This window comes from Gastrolobium bilobum, unplaced genomic scaffold (assembly GCF_033153095.1).
Source record: "Gastrolobium bilobum isolate Gb01-03AN ecotype WA unplaced genomic scaffold, APGP_CSIRO_Gbil_v1 utg35675, whole genome shotgun sequence".
NCBI classification, from domain to species: Eukaryota; Viridiplantae; Streptophyta; class Magnoliopsida; order Fabales; family Fabaceae; genus Gastrolobium; species Gastrolobium bilobum.
In genome coordinates this window covers 70,950-88,650 of record NW_026895600.1, presented here as the reverse complement: position 1 = coordinate 88,650, position 17,701 = coordinate 70,950, and the positions used below count along the sequence as shown (strand labels likewise).

Genomic DNA, 17,701 nt, shown 5'->3' with positions numbered 1-17,701 from the left:
CCTCGCTATCTTGAAGTGTGCAAACTTCACCAACTGGTTGAACTTGGCCAGGTACTCGTCCACAGACAACGAGCCCTGAACCAATCTGTCAAACTCTCCCTGCTGCCTCTCCTGAGCGTCATATGGAAAGTACTGACCCAAGAAGAAATCCTCGAACATAGGCCAAGTCATCACATGACCCTGCATCTCGTAGATATGTGAAAGGTTTGTCCACCACTCATGGGCATCGCCCTCCAGCATGTAAGTAGTGAACATCAACTTCTGTGGATCTGTGCACTGCATGACCCGAAAAATCTTGTCCAACGCCTGAAGCCAACGTGCAGCAGCAACAGGATCAAAGGATCCATCAAAGGCAGGTGGCTTATGCTTACGGAAAGCATTCAGCCGGCGATCGATCTCATCACGATCCTCAACAAAAACAAGGACGGTCTGCATGGCCCCCGTAAGATGACTGCCATCTCCCATCTGACTCTGAGAGTCATCCTGCAGACTGGGTGGAGGTGGTGGTGGTGGCGGCGGTGGTGGTGGTGGCGGTGGAGCATGACCAACATCAGGGCCATTCCTCATCTCCTCCAACATGACTCTAAACATCGTCATGTTCACCAGACGGTTGGCCTCCAACACGTCCTCCGTGGCCTTCCTGTTCGCCTCTCTGACGGCGTCCAGCATGGCCTGGTTTGCCATTCTCATGGCCTCCTGGTCGGCTAGTCGGGCCGCCTGCATCTCAGCTAATGCAACCAGGACAGGATCGGGCCGATCCTCCGAAGTCTCGCGGTTTCTCCCGGGTCTTACCATGATTCTGCACAAGTTACACAAATTATGAGTTGATCAGGCCCACGCAATGTGGTCACATATGCATTATCATAATAATACTCGACGGAGCAAACACACAAAACAGACACAACCACACATCCTAATCATTGCAATACATACAGGCTTTTCCCTTGAACCGTTGCTCTGATACCATAAAATGTAACACCCCGTGTATACCCGGAATATTAATATTACATCGTATTAAGCGGTGCTTAATTAAAAAAACGGAATATTCTTTTTCTTTTCAATTATGACGTCATTATCAATTACCAACTTGATTACTTAATCAATTTCATAAAATAACGCCTGTATGTAAATTACACTAAGACATCTACTGAAATACCTCAATATATAGATAAAGTGTGTATCTAAATCATGGCATTACATCAAGTAATCCGGACAACATCCTGATACATTATTACAACTCCAAAAGACTCAAGACATAACAAGACATAATAATACTATGTGTCATGGACAATCCCCATGCTCACCAATAAACATAGTAAACAACAAGTCTCAACATAAAACTCCATAAACATAAACTGAAGCTATAAGCATAAGCAGCATGCAAATCCAGCATCCAATCAAGGCAGCATAATATATCAGCAATCTAACTCAGCTCCGGCCTCCTGCCGCCTGAGGTCTCAACATTACCTGACCCTGAAATAAGCATTCCCCAAACGTGGGGTGAGATCTCTAAACTAGAAATCTCAGTAAGACAAGGGGTCCTCAAGGATCTTCCACCCCAAGCTCACTTACATGTGCAATATAAGTTCAAAAGCATTTATATCATTATCAGTTCCAAACACCGCTTGCACCTCACCCACAGTCTCACCCTCTTGTATGTTCTACATACTCAGGCTTACCGTATAGGTGGAACACCTCCATGCATATCAACAAGGCACTAACATACAATAGCTCAACAGCATTTCCAAAACATCAAAAGCATGTAACACAGCATGCATATAACCATACCCCCATGGGACATGGTGGAACCACAACATGGCTAAACCGAGGACACGAAAGCTTACCTCAAAGCTAGCTATCCAATGCCACAAGCTCAAAGTCCAATCACAGCAGATCACAATCTGATATGAACCAAACATAAATCAATAACATGTACCACATGCAAACAAATTAAAGACAACGCCTTTTCATTACGTTTTCAAGTCTTAAAGCTTCTAACAAAGCCACAAGCCCTTAATCCCATGATTCTGGCTTAATCCATTAAATACAGAAGTTCAACTTCATCAAACTAGGGTCCACAAACCCCCAATAGCCTACTGTACACACAGCACAACTGCTGTTCTGCGAAATCCCAGAATATCCGGATATCTCATTGTCCATATCCGGATATGCAATATCCGGATATACAGATTCACATATCCGGATATCCAATATCCGGATATCCCAAAACCACGTATCCGGATATCCAATATCCGGATATCAGTTCGACAGATATCCGGATATCTCACGACAGAATGCAGTTTCTGCATTTTCGTGAAGATATCCCTAAAAGGTTCCCTTTTACCGATTTTAAACACCTAATCATGCATTTCTAGATGTGTTAAGCCTCACTCAACAACAAGTTATCATCTTTTAACCTTAACATGCATCAAGCTACCATATTTAAGCCTTAAAACTCAAGATCAAAGGTTGGTATACATACCAAAGGCCAAAACAGAGGTTCAACTGCTCAAGAAGCTCCCAAAACAACTTCAACAGCTACTGAAAATATGGTGCACGAAAATGGTAAGAAAGGTTGACCCTTTAGCACCAAAGATCAACACTTGGACCACCAAAAACCCAAGACAATACTTCTTTCAACCCAACCACCAAGGTCTTCCCCCAAACAACCAAGAACAGTGGCTGATCACTCAGAAAAATGGTGTCTTCCAACCTCCCAAGGCTCACTCAAACAAGAACAAGTGTTTAGGAAGAAGGTTTTAAGGAGAAACAAGCATAAAATAATCACAAAGTCTCAAAATGGAGTAAATGGCAATGAAACAGCATAGGAGGTCAGCCACCAAAGAGAAACTCACGCTGGTTTTCTGTTATCTAGGGTTGTGAGCCCTTAAATGAGTATTTATAGCACAAACACACTTAAACATACAGTATTAACTTTAATTGCTACGCTTAGTATTTTAATCCCAAACTTTGGATTCTGAAACTACATAATTTTCTAAGAATTATCATATTTTTCTTATATTTTTCTGAGCACCTTTTCGGTACGCGCTTTTCAAAGCCAGTACCGGTTTCTAGCACCAGTTCTCATTATTTGGACTTGAAACTCGTTTTACAAGTCCTAAATGTTATTCTAGTAATTATCATGCACTTACTTTAATTTTCCAGGATACTTTTTCGGTACACATTTATACCGACTAGCAGAACTGGTATCTGCACTTTTCTTCCGAGAAGTGACTTTTAGCATTCTTAATCACTCATTATGATTATTAAGCCTCATAAATAATTATTTAGGTCCATTATGGAATCATTTCTTATTTTTGCATAATTAATTAATTAAATACCTTAATTAACGGTGCGGGTTCTTACAGGTTCAATACAATATCAATAAAAAATATAACAAAATCAGATATCAGATTCAGATTGATAATCCTTGGGTGCCACATAAAGTACAGAATCAAAATCATTACCATATAAGATATTCTATCACAAACAACATGGTGCATGTGGATTGTTGCAGCAATTGAAACATGAAAAAGTCCACCATTCCTTTAATTGGAATACAACAATGAAAATTTTTCTGGTACATCTATAACTACTAAAACCAAAGGTTTAAGGATGATGTCCATTAAATGATAGTTTCATATTCAAAGCAATTGATTAAGGGACCTACAAGCTATATGCAAAGATAGACTTGATGCAAGATAAATGTTGAGTACCTACTCCATTATGGTTCATAACAAATGGAGTAAAATAGCTCAATAGAAATTTGGATGGAAGAAGGAGAGGGAAAAGAGAGAGCAAGAGAGTATTTTCATTAAGGAAAGAAAATTTCACCCAAAGAAAACAAATAAAAAAACTAAAAGACCAAAAGACAAAAAGAAGAAAACGAAAAGAGAGATTTAAAGAATGGAACTAGTGAAAAATTGGATTTGAGAATCGGGATCAAGTGCATGTGCAAGAAAATCAAATAGACAAGAACAAAAAATTGGAATTAGAGAGATAGAGTGGTTAGGGTTTGAGAATCGCAATGTGCTGCAAGAAGAGAGTTACTTGGTTGGCCTGTTCGAGAGAGGAAGTATTTATTGTCGTGAGTGATTTTGGAGAATTGCAAACAAATGTGAAAATTAGAGAAATTGCCAACGTGATTACAACCCCATCATAATAAAGGGGACACTAAAAATAGGAGTGAAAAAACGGGAAATGAACATTATTTCAGTGATTATTGTTCTGAATGTGGCAAGTGTTAGGCAGCCAAAGGCCGCATTTTTTGTAATGATATTTTTAACTGACGTGATCCCTTAGTCTTAGTCTCTTTTATTTTTCTTTTTTATAAACCACAACTATTTTTATAGGAAATATTCATGTTCGAGCGGGAACATCTACATCATGGTGGGGCTAGCTCCTCGAAATGATTTTTTTTTACATTCACAAGGATTTAAACCTAAGACCTTGCTTAAGCAGAATCAAACATTTACTAATCACTTTGATTTTTCTACGATATGAAACCTAAGACCCTGCTAAGAGATACTTTCATGTCAAGGAAGTACCTTAAGGCTCAAAGGTTCTTCAGTTCAAATTGCTCTGCAAGATATTCCTTCAAGGAATCTAACTTTTTGTGGTCATCACATGTGATAATTATGTCATCCACATAAATAATAAGGTTAGCTACTTTATCATCTTAAGAATGTTTGTGGAAGAGTGTATGATCGACTTGAGCATGAAGAAGCCCTTCCTATTTAATGCTCGAGTGAAAGGGGACTATTTTAGCCCATCTAGATACTTCTTCAAATTACACACCAAGTCAGTTCATTTTTTGAAACCAGGTGGAGAATTCATGTAGACTTCTTCTTGCAAGTCATCATTCAAGAAGGCATTTTTAACATTCAATTGTTATAGTGGCCAATCAAGACCAGTAGCCAAGGACAAGAGAACCCAAACAATGTTGATCTAGGCGACTAGTGCAAATGTTTCTTGATAGCATATCCCACATGTTTGGGTGAATCCATTTGCAATTAGTCTTGCCTTATATCTATTGATGCTAGCATGTGCATTGAACCTTATAGTGAACACTCACTTGCAACCCACATGCTATTTCCTGCAAGGCAACTCCATAATCTCCTAAGTTTCGTTCTTTACCAAGGCATCCATTTCTTCGAGGACAACATGTCCCTATCGAAGATCATCAAGGGCTTCTTGGATAGGCATTAAATCTGTTTATCCTTGAGTACTTTCTCATAAAAAAATGTTATGACATTGCTTCAAGTCTTCATATAATTTTTATTGTTTGTGGTCTTCAAATTGCTCTAGTATAGGCATGACCATACATAAATATTATATTTATTTATCTTTTGCAAGTGGATAATTTATCTGAATTCCAAAATTTTATGTTTAGAAAATCAACATTAAGAAATTAAAGTGGGTTAGCTTTATTCATTATTTATTATTTAAGATTAGAGTAATAGAATGATATATCTATACATGAAATAAAAAGAAGTGGTTGACTCACAATTGAATTTCTTGTAAATTGAAAAGGAGAGACCTGAGATAGAAGAATTTTGTACACCTAAACTATATTGTAATTCCAATATCCCTCAGATTGTAGAAGTAAAGAAATAACAACAATTATATGTGGCATTTTGCTGTATAAAACTAACAATACAAGTGTTAAATTTTATGTTAGATATATTGTAGATACAAGATAATTTTGATGATAACAAAGAGGATACAACAAAAATAGAAGAATATTGATCAACATGAAAAAACATAAAGCGTGTGCTAAGATTGAAGATGCATGTGGAGTCATGAGATTAATGATATAGTAAAGTTACTTAAACAAGGATGATTTTGAAAAGAGTAATAAGAAAACAAGACCAATGTAACACCTGACCACTTGCAAGATCAATGACTGTCCCCACAAACAAACACAAGACTTTTCAGCTTGTTTTGCCCTCCTTACACACTTCTTGAGAAACATTTCAGGAGGTCACTCATCCCAGAATTGCTCTAAGTCAAGCACACTTAACTATGAAGTTCTCAAGTTATGGGCTACCAAAAAGTAGATGTATCCTTTAACCCTTCCTCAACTGTACAATTCCATACCTGCACAGCCTCTGGATCCCTTTTGTTCAGGTGTTGATTCGATTTATTCGTGTATCCCTCCAAATAGAAGCCTACCAGGAGCCACTCCTTGTTTGTATCTCATTACTTTTACATCGGCGATCATTCCCCGCCCTCATTAACGCTCTAGATGTTACAACCAAGATCAATAAGCATAAAGAATTGAGCATCAAGCGCAAGTCCAGAATCAATAATAAGAAAGAGGAATAACAAAAGCAAAATCCACAAGCTTCAAACATATAGAAAGTAAAGGAAGCTAACAAGCCAAGTTAAAGATTTAAGAGAATTATCAAGGTTCAAGCCATCATTCAAGAAGCTAAGCCCAAGACCTTATTAGATTATACTTTTAGGACTTAGACTTGTATATAAAGGTATATGTTAAATTACATTGTATGAGCAAAAACTAAACTTAGTTTTTAAAATGCATATTTGATGATGTTTTTATTCTTTAAAATGTCTTAAAAAATCATGAAAAATATTTTAAGAACTCCAAAATATCATTCCCAAGTCAAAAACATACTTATAGAGTGGTTGGAGCCCTTTTGGAATCAATTTGGACTGAAATGCTTGCATAATTTTGGTTGTTATTAAGAAAGTATTGAGATACTATTTGGCAAGGATTCAGGTACCTACGACAAAGAGGATATGTTACAAAAAATTTGTGAATTCGTATTCCTAGTATTATAAGATCTGTGTATTATCAAAAGAAAGTGAATTATATTTCAACTTGTTTTATCAGTTCTTTTTGCATTTGATTTATTATTGTAAATGGATTTATTTTTATTTTTTATTCCAAACATTGATCCTAGGAATACTAAATACATGTACAAAGATATCTATGTATACCCTTTCTATAAAAAAATTTAAAAACGATTTGCAATATGTGCAAAATATTTTTTTGCAATTCTAATCTCTTCATACAAAAATTTATTTTTTACAAATTTATATAGACCTCTTAAATTATAAATTCCCCTTTCTTTTCTTTTGTTGTTTTTTTATATTTTCTTTATGATTGTCTTTTTTTAGCATTTACATCTTTTTTTTGTGTTTGTCAATAAACAATTTGTCCAATTAATGAATTGAATTGACATGGGTGATTCGTACATAAGTGGATTATTCTTACTGATGGTAGAATCTTTTTCACTTTGAATCAATTTATGTCTTTTTTGAATTTAAATATAAATAAGTAATTCGAGAGTTGTTTTGTTTTTTCATTTAGAACTAGAATACTGTTGAAAATAATTTTTTTCATCCATGTTGCTATTTCTTTTGAGTACAAAAGGTGTTTGAATCTTTCCCTAGAGCCAAAGGGGATTCGAGTATCTCACGAAACGGATTTTCTCATCGACAATGTTATTAAACCAGAATTGGTCATCGACTTGATCGGGGTATCAAGTTATGGGTCACTAATTCAACCAGTGTGTCACTTGTTGAACCAATCTTGGATTCAACCAGATGAATTGAATTTATGTAAAAATATATAATAAATATATAAATAGAAGTAAAATGATAACTAAAGTGATGTAGTTTAGTGGTTAGCATTTTCTTATCTACCTTCAGTTGCCAAGTTCGGTTTTAATAACATTGATTCAAACAACTAGTAAGAACTATTTTTTATTGGAAACTTATATATACTCATTCATTATGCCTTCAACCACTTTTAGAGAATATAGAATCATTTTTTTTTAGCCTTTATTGAAAGCTTTTATTGTTCTTAAACTTGCATAATTCATATTTGATCATTTGAGCTCATCTTGTTCTAAATCATATATTCATTGAGCTCCAATTTGTATCCACACTTTAAGAGTGTTTATTCAATTCCAAACTCATTCTTTGTTGTATTTGTTGAGTTAATGGATAGCGAAACCCTAAGAGATTGAGAGGCAACCAATTATTTAGGAAAATTTGGAAAAAGTTGTGAGGTTGTCAAGCACTGAGAAGTTAGATGATTGAAAGGTTTCTAAGCACTCGTGAAGCTTAGAGGCTATAAGGTTTCCATGCACCTAAAAGCTCAAGTACCCATGAAGCTTGGCCTACAGTGGAAAAATCATTTATGCAGCTTGCAATCTAAATGTAGGTCACAAGTAGTGGTGACAGAACTAGGATAAATTGGGTTTGCAATCTTCGCAACTCTTAGTACTTTATTTTAAGCAATATATGTTATGTTTTAAAAATAAAAAAGTTAAGTCGTATTTTAATTTAACCACTATGATTGTAATTGCTCTTAATATCATAATTAATGATAACATACCGGTGTATAACATGTTGTTATATATCTTCTCTAACAACTATTATTCCACCTTGGGGATCTTTGAATTTGATGAGTAAGTGAGGTGTAGAGATAATTGCCCCAAGGTTGACTATATGCGGTATGTTTATGATAACATTATAGGCAAATGGACATTTGATAACATAGAAATGCACCTTGATAGTTTTTGATCTGGGGAGGACCCCAAAGGTGACTTGTAATTCTATCGTACTTTTGGCTTGTACACACCAGAAAATTCGAGCAATCGTGTCTGGCATAGAGTTATTTCTTCTTTAATAATATTCATTCCTTTAAATGCTTCCTAAAAATGATGTTAGCAGAGCTTCCGTTGTCAATAAATACTCCTTTTACTTGGAGGTTGGTCATGTATGCTGATATAACCAAGGGGTCATCATGACCTTGGATTATGTAACCGAAATCATCTCCATCAAAAGATATTGCGGTGGTTCTTTTCAGGTGTGGTTGGAATTTTTGGTGGCTTGACACTGTCATGATAGATTTTAAGTGTTTATTTCTTTGGGAGTAGGATTTTCCTCCGCCAATTTCACATACTATGATCATTCTTAGAACTCATACGACATTATTGGGAAGTTATGGTTAAGTGGGTTCTTACTGTTCAACTGGTTACTCATATTGCATCCTCTCTCGTGAAAGAGGATCTCTCGCGATATCGGTCATCTCATCAATTATCTGCACACCTATAGTTTCTCCTTTCCTTATAGTACCTCGTAGGAGGATTTCTGTCTTGGTCAAGGTTTCTATCTCACTTTCTGAACTCGATTTCCTTCTTGCAGTTTGAAATGACTTGCTTGAGTTGTCCTTCAAGAATCAAGGTTTCAATGGTGTTTTTAAGATCAAAACACTCTACGAGTTAGTGCCTAAAGTTTTCATGAAAATCATTGAATATGGATTTGTCCAAGTTGTCTTTTTTGGGGATGGGTGCTGGTTTGGCAATATTCAAAAATCCTGCTTGGAAAACTTCTTTCAGGATGCGAGATCTACAAGTGTTCAAGGGAGTGTATTCATCAAACTTTATAGCATCTCTAAACTTTCTTCTGAAGTCTTTCCTATTGTCATTTGTTTTTCGCCTTTGAGTTTGATCGTTGCGAGATTGTTTGTAATCTTCAAGGTTGATGAACTTTTTTGATCTCATCTGTAACTCTTCAATAGTCTTTGGCCTTTGTTTTGCCAAATACATAGAGAATGGTCCATCATGTAAACCATATGCAATGAGGTATAGAGAGTCTTGTGGATCTAAGTCCCTTACTGAGAAAGCTTCATCAAAAAATTTGTTCAAGTAATCTCATAAGGATTAGCGAGATCCTTGCTTTACTGCCTTTAAGGTATGAGTGTATTTATATTATGCGTTGCTGGTGGCAAATTGAACTAAGAACTGCTTGGAGAGATCCTCCCAATTATAGATGGAATTAGGTGGTAAGGCAGAATACCATCTTAAAGCTACCTCCTTCAAGGTGGTAGGAAACAAGCGACAACTTACAGTGTCATGAATGTACTGTGCCATCATGTTGGTTTGGAATTTCTCCAAGTGTTCCTGGGGGTCACCATTGCCATTGTATGTTCAATGGTAATTTAAATTTTAATATCCTTAGGGATAGGTAGGTTCATGATTTGATAGGTAAAAGGGTGAGCAACTTTGGAGGTAGTTTTGGGATTTGGATGAGAATTTTGGTCTGCATGATGGTTTGTGACATGGCTATTATATGGATGGTGGTTATCTGGTTGTTTTTGTTGTTCTTTTCTTTTTGATTAGGCAGGTTCTTCATTTTGCTAGACATTTTCGTAAGACTTTTTCTATGAGATTTGAATGTCTTTCATGGTCTACTTGTTGTTGCAGCTTTCTGAGTTCTAGTAGCTCTTTTTGTTGATCCTCGAGCCTTTGGTTTTGTTGCCTAAGGATCTTAAGAATTTATGGATTGGTAGCAACAATTTGTTTGTATGATGGTGGGTTATCATGTGGATGAGAAGTTGGAGAAATAGATGAGGCTATCATCATCCTTTGAGAAATTTGGTGATTTTGGTTCTTGGATCTATTTTTAGATTTCGTCATCTTACTCGTGGTGTCAACCATGCTTTTATTTGTTTGGAGTGGGAGTCAAAATTTATTGTTCCCCACAGTCAGTCGAAAAACTATAGGGGTAGATCACACACGATTGAGCCTGCTAATGATTGAGAAGGTCTAGGCTAAGGTGCTCTTTGCGAGATGCTTGAGGTTGTTGGCGAGATACTCAGCGAGATAATTGAATTGGTGTGGATGTGTTTGAGTAGTCTTGGGAGACTAGGGGTTTACCTTCAAGGTACTCCGATACTCAAGTCAGTATGAGTTCAAGGTATTCAAGTATTGATGGATAAATGATCATATGGGCTTAATGCCTCTATTTTTGTAGTGGAGGGGTGCTTTGTTTATGTTGTCTTAATATGGTGGTATTCATTCCTATTGGTGGAAAGTGATAGCTTTCACGTGCTATGTTGTGGGTGAGATGTCTATGATTAAGCTAAGCCTTTGTAGATGTCGCAATACACAGGTGCTATCCGTCAGTCATTAGTTCAAGTGGGGGTCAAGTTGTCCTAAGCAGCTAATGTCGCACGGTTCTTTTTCCTGAGTTACTAGTTGCATATGTCAGGAGGTTGCGATATCGTCACATTACACAAGATGGATGCATGTTTCTCTTCTCTAAGTAATGGCATTTTGGACTCATTAGGCCTTTTTTTGGTTGGACTTGCTATCTCGCATTAATAAGGTGAAAATAAAATCATTATTTTTCTACAAACTTACCCTTTTAAATAAACTATATCTTGGTTAGCAAAGTCTACTTTAATTATCCTACCAGCACAAATTCTTACTTGTCTTTATAAAAAGTTCTTAATTAAAAACAAAATGACTCTTGCACTATAGTAAAATATAATAATTATTTAAAAATATTTGACGAGTATAAAATTACTATAAAAAATGAACACTTAATCAAGTTTAAAAGTTATGCTTTATGCTGAATATGAAAATGAGTTACGAGTTATTCACCCCTTGTACACTATTCTTATCAATTATAATGACACTTGTCCAACGCATGATTTTCTGAATGGAATTTTTTTTTTTTATATTGAACAAAATTTGGTGCATGACTTTTGGGAATTGTAGAGACGTAATAATGAACTAATTAACTTTTAAGTTATAAGCATTGTAATTAATTAATATTGATTGTACTGTTGGATCTTTATATCAAAATAAAAGTTTTTATAGAATAATTTTTAGATAAAAATTCAGTTAATGAATAATAATTATATTCAATTACATTATATACACACATATATATATATATATAGAATCTTTTATCTTTGGAAATATTTAAAAATCTCTTGTACCTGGAATAAGGATCTCTGTTCATCACAAACTTTTTATTTTATATTTTTACCAAATAAAGAGTATACCATATAGTATTATCTCATTTCAATATTTCCTTATTAATTTAAATTGTATGTGGATTTATTTCTTTTTAAATTTTGCATATTTTCTCCCTCATTTATAATTATCATGAAGTGCACTTATTATTATTTTCATTATCCAAATGCACTCCTAATGCGAATTGATTGCATATGCTTTTTCTTTTCTTATTAGGAATATTAATTAGTCAAGATTGCATTATGTATTTTAGAAAAAAAAATATTAACAACACATTATTTATACCCTCTCTTTCAATACTCTTTATTATTAAATGAAATTCCATATTTTTCCCCCACTAATAAAGAATGAACTCAAGTGATTTAACGAGACGAGCATATATAAAATTTTACTCAGTAATATAGAAAGCGCTGAAAAGAGAGTATTGCTTCTATATTTTTAACAAAATTTTATCTTGTATTATCACCAGTTTTGTTATATTAATGAATAGATGAGATATTAATTCCTTAAATAACATGGTAATACACCATTCGACGCAAACATGAAACTTTTTTGCACAGGGTATCAAAAATTAAATTCTTTCTTTCTTTTTTGGTAACAAGGGAGAGCTAAGTCCAAAACAAAAGAAAACAGAAAACAGCAAAAATTAAATTCTTTCTATATAAATAATTCTAATCTTTCTAGATATTTCACCAATTTTTTGCTTTCATTATAAATATTTCCCCGACATCATATTAATCGAGTTTATTTGTTTCTATATTAAGAATTCTAATTACATTAATTATATTAAGATACATATATTTACATCTTAAAGTGCCACACAACATCACCTCTTTCGAGTATTTCCTTAATAGATTCTCACCCTTCATAGATAGATTTTAAAATTTAGCATGATTTCATCACAATTAATTCTATTTAGCATATATATATATATATATGGGGTAGGATCCTTTGATACCAGTGTCAAATTTGAAGTTTGACACATCATCTAAGAGCTGTTAGATCAAAAAATATCAACGACTCTGATTTGCAAAAGTATGTGACACCATTGATCTTTTTCGATCTAATAACTCGCAGATGAGTTGTCAAACTTCAAATTTGACACTTGTGTCAAAGGATATATATATATATATATATATATATATATATATATATATATATATATATATATATCAAGTTGGCAATAACATAACCCAAGTTTTAGTAATTTGTTTGCACTACACTCTAGAGAGAGAGAGAGAGAGAGGAAAAGGACGTTGTTCTGGGCTTCTAAGGCTTTGAAAATGGTGAATGAGTAATTAAAGTTTCTCAGAAAACTTGTCATATGTGGAATGGATATGGCAGTAGATGTGTTTCCTAGGACAAAATCAAAATCTAGGAATAGAAAATTTTGTTTTGTTGATGGAAGAAGACAACACAAATGTGAACAAACACAAACAAGGAAACAACAAAGTTTCTCAAACATGGATTTTAGATGGTGTTTGAGCACCCCAATCATTTCCCTCCTTGTACATTTTCTTCTCGTTGCTTCTTCTGTTTGTCCTGTTTATTCTTCACAAATGGGTACCCACCAAATTTCCAATCAGACTTTTCGACCAGAGGAAGAGTTTCACAAGTTGAAGACCATAAGAATTCGCCTTCAACAGATCAACAAACCCGCTCTTAAGACAATTCAGGTATGTGAAGATCTTGAACTTTTTTTTGTCTTCATCTTGTTACTTCCTCTGTTTTGGACAGTAATTGATGTGCTTGTGTTGTGTTGTGTTCCTTTATGCAGAGTCCTGATGGTGATATACTAGACTGTGTTGTGTCTCATAAGCAACCAGCTTTTGATCATCCTCTATTGAAAGGACAGAAACCGATGGTATTTTTTATTTAACTTCATTGGACTAAGGAAATCTCAGAATTGTTATTAGTATATTTCAACTGAAAATAAAAATGGAAATTTTCATGCATATTTGTATTTTTGTATACAGGATCCTCCAGAAAGACCCAGAGGCCACAAGGAAATGGGTGATTTCAGTGAGAACTTTCAGTTGTGGAGCTTATCTGGTGAATCATGCCCCGAAGGAACAATTCCAATTAGAAGAACAACAAAACAAGACATGTTAAGAGCTAGCTCTATTAGCAGTTTTGGAAGAAAAATAATAAGACGTGTTAGAAGGGACACAAGCGGCGATGGACATGAGGTATGATGCACTTCAGAACAATCACAGAAAGCAATACTAACTCATATTCTCTCTCTCTCTTTTCTTTTCCTTTTTCTTCAAACGAAGTAAAGTAGGAAATTAAGTAATGTTTCACTGGCTCCAAAGCAAGATGGTCACTTTTTCATTCATTTCTGTGCTCCAACTATCTTTATCTTGTATAGAAACTTTAAACAAACATAACCCAACTTTAAACTTAAAATTTGTTTTCAATGAACCTTACACTACCTTGAAAATTAACTATTGTTGCCTCAAACTGCAAATAGCATGCAGTTGGGTATGTGACAGGGGATCAATACTATGGAGCAAAGGCTAGCATAAACGTGTGGGCACCCCTTGTGGAAAATCAATATGAATTCAGTTTGTCACAAATGTGGGTCATTTCTGGTTCATTTGGGGATGATCTCAACACCATTGAAGCTGGTTGGCAGGCATGTTACTTTCATTACAATTCATTAATTCTTCACTTACTTCATTCTATTTTTTTTTTCTTTGCCTATCAAAGTTTTTCTTAAATGCATTCTATTTGTTTATGCATTCAAAAGGGCAGTTAGCATATTCAACTACCTACCTCTCATTTTCATCTATATATTTAATTTTGTATTTTAGCCGATCATGCTAATTTCAAGCAATTTTTGTTCAGGTCAGCCCGGAGCTCTATGGGGACAGCTACCCTAGATTCTTTACTTATTGGACAGTAAGTGAATTTATTGAAGGAAAGGAGTTGGAAAAGTATACTACCTATTATTTTCTTTGCTTCAAGTGTAAGATATCTAGTAATAAATATTTCATTGAATAGATGTAATAATAATAATAAAAATAATAATTGTTCTTTATTTGCAGACTGATGCATATCAAGCAACTGGGTGCTACAATTTACTTTGCTCAGGGTTTGTTCAAACTAACAGCAAAATTGCAATTGGAGCTGCAATCTCTCCAACTTCTTCGTATAATGGTGGACAATTTGATATTAGCTTACTCATTTGGAAGGTAATTTTTCTGTTCAGATAATTACCAAATTTACCTTAGAAAATTATGGTCAGTTAGGTTACTTTTTATGGACAATTAAGCTTTGTCATACAAGTCATACAAAATGATTTTAAGGGTTCACTTACATGAATTTCGGTAAGAGAATGAATACTTTAGTACTTTACACAATATCAGCTTCTGGGTCCCATCTATAGAGGATAAAACATTTGATTTTGATGATAGGAGACTGAGCCTACAATTTGATTTGAATAATTTTTTACTAAATACTATTTTGGGTTCTCAACAAAAAATACGGTCTCTATTTTAGTCTCTTATAAAAAATTTAGTCTCGAGGTCTTTAAAAAATTTAAAGTGAACTCATTTTAGTCCTTTTGAGGGACTAATATGAGTCTTTTTTTGAATTTGTGAGGGACGACGATTTCAACTAAATGGGTCCACTTTGAATTTCTTAGGGACCTCAAGACTATTTTTTTTTTGTAAGGAACTAAAGTAGGGACCATATTTTTTGTCAACGACCCAAAAAGATATTTACTAATAATTTTTTTATGTTCAGCAAAAATTGCAATAATCGTAGTCAAAGCCTTAAAGGAGCCAAAAAATAAAAAATAAAAGTAAGAAAATCTAAACTGAAAGTGAAAAGACGGTCAATGGTGGGACTCTCCACTATTTTGGAAGTCTCGTATTGCCTTCGAATTTTGTTATGTAGGTTTTTGTAAAATGTTCACATTATAACGATTTACTTTGAAAATGTTAACAAAAGATAGACGAAAAAACGAAAACAAAGTTATGGTGCACAAATTTTTATTTTTATTTTTGTAGTTTTTCGTCATGGTTAATATGCAAATCACTCGGTGAAATTAAAAAGTTTAACATCAAATCTCAATCATTATTTTTTATAAATTTAATAGTTATAATTTATTGAGTCACACTTATTAATTAATTAGTAGTTTTCAATAAATTATAATAATCATATTGATAAAAATTAACTATTAAGATTTGATGTCAAACTTTTTAATTTAATACCGATATTAAATCATAGTATTTCAACAACAAAAAAAGGGTTATATTACCGATTCTTGTGTTTCTCTTCTTCTTCTTTTGCTTTTTAAATAAATAGTAGGATTCACAATGTAATATCTCCGTCTTCATGAAAGTAATATAACCCATAAAAAAAAATGATGTGCCCCACTTTACTTATTTTACTACTTTGGAATATCACACGCGTGCACTGGGCGCATTCGAATAAGATACTGTAACACTGCCTTATGCTTTACTTCTTTCTAGATTCTCTTCCTTTTTCCAACTAAAGGGCTTCTATTTCTGAGCTTCTCACCTCTCTCTTTTTTCCCTCTTCATATTTCTATTATTTTAACAAAATCCCAATAATTTGAATATTTCATTCACCACCTTTCTTGCTCCTCTTTTTGACCCATTTCACTCTTTATGCTAGCTAACATGTTACTCTTAATGATTATGTCTATGTTTGAGTAGTTTGCTTTGTCACAAAACATAAGGGTGTCATTGAAGGTTACGTTTGCTTCTTTTTATGTGTAGGATCCAAAGCATGGGAATTGGTGGCTTGAATTTGGATCCGGGGTCCTAGTTGGGTACTGGCCATCCTTCTTGTTCACTCACTTAGGGGATCATGCAAGTATGGTTCAATTTGGTGGAGAAATAGTGAATTCAATGTCATCAGGTTCTCACACTTCAACCCAAATGGGTAGTGGACATTTTGCAGGGGAGGGTTTTGCAAAAGCTTCATACTTTAGGAATTTGCAAGTTGTGGATTGGGATAACAACTTGATTCCCTTGTCGAATCTCAGGGTCCTAGCAGACCACCCAAATTGTTATGACATACAAGGAGGGGTTAATAATGCATGGGGAAATTACTTTTACTATGGTGGACCTGGCAAGAATGTGAAGTGTCCCTAAGGGAATGAATGATATAGACTTATAGTCGATAGAGGTGAACCTTTCTTTTTTCTTTTTTCTTTTTGCCATTTCTGGGTTTGGGTGATATGGGTTTTTCTCTCTAGCTCTCAGCGAACTTAGGTCATTTATTCTTATATTTAAATTAAAGTTCTTATTTGTTGATATTTCTTTTTCCTTTTTATTTTTATACTAACAGATCATCCATTGGTCGTACCATTACAACTTGGACACTTTGTAAATCTTGAAAGAGAAATAGTTAATATACTACCTTTCTTGGTATCCCTTCCTCTTCCCAAATCCCAACAATATTCTCCTCCATTTCATTTTTATGTTATACTTCAATTATTTACAATGATACTTACGAAGGAGTCCATATAATTTTATACCAGTATCTGGCCCAAATTAAAACCCATATTTAATTTGTTTTCAGTAATGAAAGCTACAACAATGTCATGTGTACTTAAGAAAATGCTGGAATCACCAGTATGGTCAATTGGTCATATCATCTTTCTTCTTCTTTTTCTTTCTTTTTTTTCTAATGCCTCTCTGATAAAAATGTTATATATCTTACAAAATGAATTCACAAATTTTAATTTCACGCGAAGCCTTCATATACTATCAAACAAAACAATTTCCTATTATATTTCGCATATAAAAGAAAAGGAAACAAAAGTCCTATATCAAACTTTTTGAAAGGATGTAGCTCAACAAAGTTTGTGGCTTAAACCCAAATTTTAATACGAGGTATTTAACTTGTTTAATAAAGTTATT

At 34.2% G+C, this 17,701-nt stretch overlaps 1 protein-coding gene across 2 annotated transcripts; it reads left to right on the top strand.

The window, feature by feature from the left end:
- Positions 1 to 13,013: 13,013 nt before the first annotated feature.
- On the top strand, positions 13,014 to 17,159 carry LOC133318643 (protein neprosin-like). 2 transcript variants are annotated; one of them, XM_061520686.1, is made up of 8 exons: positions 13,014 to 13,477; positions 13,579 to 13,665; positions 13,778 to 13,990; positions 14,275 to 14,439; positions 14,652 to 14,705; positions 14,852 to 14,998; positions 16,553 to 16,964; positions 17,127 to 17,159. In XM_061520686.1, exons 1-7 carry the CDS (start codon positions 13,133 to 13,135, stop codon positions 16,928 to 16,930), a joined length of 1,389 nt encoding a protein of 462 aa, XP_061376670.1. In that variant the 5' UTR covers positions 13,014 to 13,132; the 3' UTR covers positions 16,931 to 16,964; positions 17,127 to 17,159. The 2 variants fall into 2 exon arrangements, with proteins under 2 accessions (XP_061376670.1, XP_061376662.1); XM_061520678.1 differs by having other exon boundaries at positions 16,553 to 17,155.
- Positions 17,160 to 17,701: the final 542 nt, after the last annotated feature.